Consider the following 3,087-nt stretch of genomic DNA (forward strand, 5'->3'; position numbering starts at 1 on the left):
GATTATTTTTTTTTTTTTCTTCCCTTTCTGGGGCTTGGGAGGGTCAGAGATGGCAGCGTGGGCTGGGTTCAGGCCGTGACTCTTTGCAAAGAGCCTTGTCCTGCGCTGTTTGCTCCAGAGTGAAGCTGCCCTTCGTTCATCAGATGTATTAAGGCATACATTAAGATGTATTTATTTCTGAGCAGCTCCAAGGGTCAGATGCCTACTCCGTGAAAGCCACTGAATGGTTTTCTGTGGCTCTGTGCTTATAACATCATCAAAAACTTTGGGAGTAACTAGTTTGCTTTCCTTTTCTTGTATTTCCTCAGAAACTTTGATGGATACGCGGACGGCGACGGCCGAGCTGGGCTGGACCGCCAACCCTCCTTCGGGGGTAAGTACCACTTGTCCAGCCGGTCTTTAGACGGTCTTACGGGATTCACGCTATTTATCTTAAAACGGTGGTGGGGAGCCAGGGAAGCCGCAGTGGGAGCAGTGGTGCCCCGTTGGGCTGGCATGGGGTGGCCAGGGCATCGCTGGGCCGAGCCACGCGGCCACTCCGGGACTAAGCGTCCCTTCCCTGAACCGGTCCTGGGGTCTCGGTGAAGATGGAGGTTTTTCTCCGTCTCCACGCTCTCTCCTCCCTTGCCCGTTCTCCTCCCGGGTGAATGGTCCGGCCCCATCTCTGCTCTCCATCCCCCTGCTCGTGCCTTCCCTCTCCCTGAGCCAAAAGGCTTGTAATTAGGAAACATTAGCAGGCTCAAAACAGCTTTCATACCTGGAACATCACCCGTAATTGCACTCGGCAGTGCTCTTCCTTGGCTATTAATGTCACTTTTATGAAGTAATGAGGAACAAAACACCCTGAGGCACTTAAAACATCTTTTTTTATATGATACGAGCCTTTGAGGAATGGAAGCATAAAATAACCTGACTCACATTCCCCTGGCAGAGAAAGTGAGAGATGGAGCTGGGGGGGGAGAGGAGCGGTGGTGGGAGGGCATGCGAGTTGATGGATGGGCATCGAGGTGGGACAGGCAGAGCTGGTCGGGCAGCGATGGGTACAGCAGCCGGGTCCATCCCCGGGGCCTCCAGGACGTGGCACCAAAGGGGAAAGGATGCCAGCCTTTGTCTTTGTTAGGGTGTGACTGGCTTGGCCGAGTCCTCAAAAGAAATGAGGTTGCACACTGTCACCAAAGCTGAACCACACGTGCGGTAGGTACGAAATCCTCTCCAGGCATGTCAGGGGCCCTTGAAACGTGAGGCTTTGCCGCTGAATTGCTATGGAAAAAATCTGGGCCCGGCTAAATTGCTGGCAAAACGCGGGGGGGCTGCAAGCAGGTGATGGAGATGGGATATAAATAGCTGCCTGCGGTTCCTATGGCTGAAATCCCGTGCAAGGCAGGCGGGCAGCTTGCGTCGTAAGGCACGGCGGTCTCACCCTCTGGGGAGCAGCAGAGCAAAGCCTCTCGCCAGCCCGCATCCCTCCATCCGACCCACTCTCACTCCTCTGAGACTTACCGGCGAGTCCTCTCCTTTACAAGAGCGAGTATTAGATCTTCCACAAAGTATTTTAAAATACCAAGTCCTTTTTTTAAAAGGCATAGGGTCAGTCTGTAGCACATGTTGGAGAGCATGACTTCCCCTGTGAAGTCGCCTTGCTCGTGGACTGGGCTTTTCTTTGTAGCATCAGGCGTTTTGCTGGGTGGGTATGGAGCATCTTAAGGCTACTTTGGACTCCTGGAGTGAACCCCCACGTAGGTGTCATGTCCCAGCTGAGGTGGGTTTTGGAGTAGGTTGGACGCCGGTTGAAAATAAGCAACGTTTTCCTCTCGCTCTAGGCATACAGTAGTCTTTCTGAGCACTGATAGGGCACCGGGTTTGAGGGTTTGTCCCGTTCAATAGTTCACGACAAATATTTGAGGGCAGACTCGTGCCACTTCTTGGCTTGTCCAGCGGTAATGGCCAGTATTTGGGTGAGGCTTGTCCAGAGGGTGGGTGCCAGGGAGGGTTTGCAGACCGTGACCCATTCAAACAGCCTGGCGTAGAGGTGCTAAGATACACGTGGGGATTTCTGCTTGCGTTAGAGTCAACAAAGATCCCAAATTTAGTTGGTCTTTTCTTGGTTTAGCCTTCAGTTCCCAAAAGCAGCCACCCTAGGGCTGTGCTGTTTCTTTTTTAGCCCAGACAGCTGAAAGACAGGGTAAGAAACCAAAAGCTGCCCTACCTTCCTCCATCCAAAAAATGAGAGTGCACTGGCAGCCTTGCTTTGGGGCTTGGCAAGAAGCCATAGCATCGCAGGAATGGGTGAAGAAGAGAGGAACCAGAGAGGGAAGCAAAGAAACAAGAGGGAGAAGAGGAGTAACTGTGTCTAAATGGGACCTTCCTGCTCCTTGGGGCAGAGATGGGAGAATGGAAGAGGGGCTCCTGGCTGTTGTTGGGTTACCAGCTCCTTCTCCCAGGCTCCTCTCATCTCTCTTGGGGCTGGAGGTGGAGGGATTTGGTGAGCCGCCTCTCCGGACCCTGGCGTTGCCATTGGCATGGCCTCCATGTTGGCTTTGGGTCCCTTTGGGTCGTGGCCTCCCCCCGTGGCATGCTCAGCTCTGAAGGTGACTGTTCACCCTCTGTCACAGATGTGCCCCAGGGCTTGGGGGGGCTTTTAATGTTAATGCCGGGGCATGGATGCCAGCTGGGCAGCAGGGCTGTGGTCCCTGGGGACTGGCTGCAGCGGGGCGTGGGATCTCCTTCTGCTCTTCCCGATGGACGTGCTTTAAATCGCAGTGGAGACGGAGAACAACATTGTCTTAATCCCCAGCTCCCTGTGAATTATTTAGTGAGATCTCGTCAAAGTGATGCATTTGTTGCTGTTAGAGCATTGATGGCAGCAGCCGCTGGTACCGTGGGTCTTTCCAGCCACGGGGACCTGCTGCTTTTCAATGCCTGGTTGCAGGAGTGCTCAACCCAAGGGATGCCCAAGGGAGCATCCGGATCCAGCCCCAAACCCTCGGAGGGTTTTCCAAGTGGCGTTTCACGTTGTTCCCAGCTGCGGGCAGCCCTGTGTGCCAGGCACCCGAAGTGCGGCAGGGTCCGCTGTCGGGGTTTGGCTCT

The 3,087-nt window shown here is 54.2% G+C and overlaps 1 protein-coding gene across 1 annotated transcript in view; it reads left to right on the forward strand.

Moving 5' to 3' along the window:
- Nucleotides 1-308: 308 nt before the first annotated feature.
- EPHA7 (EPH receptor A7) overlaps nt 309-3,087 on the forward strand; it is a gene marked incomplete at both ends in the record, with an annotated part of 5,070 nt that continues 2,291 nt past the window's right edge. The window contains one exon of the mRNA XM_009706180.1: nt 309-373. Within this exon, the coding sequence (XP_009704482.1) occupies nt 309-373 (65 nt within the window). The remainder of the gene's footprint in view (nt 374-3,087) is intronic.

Source organism: Cariama cristata, unplaced genomic scaffold (assembly GCF_000690535.1).
Source record: "Cariama cristata isolate BGI_N322 unplaced genomic scaffold, ASM69053v1 scaffold20048, whole genome shotgun sequence".
NCBI lineage: Eukaryota > Metazoa > Chordata > Aves > Cariamiformes > Cariamidae > Cariama > Cariama cristata.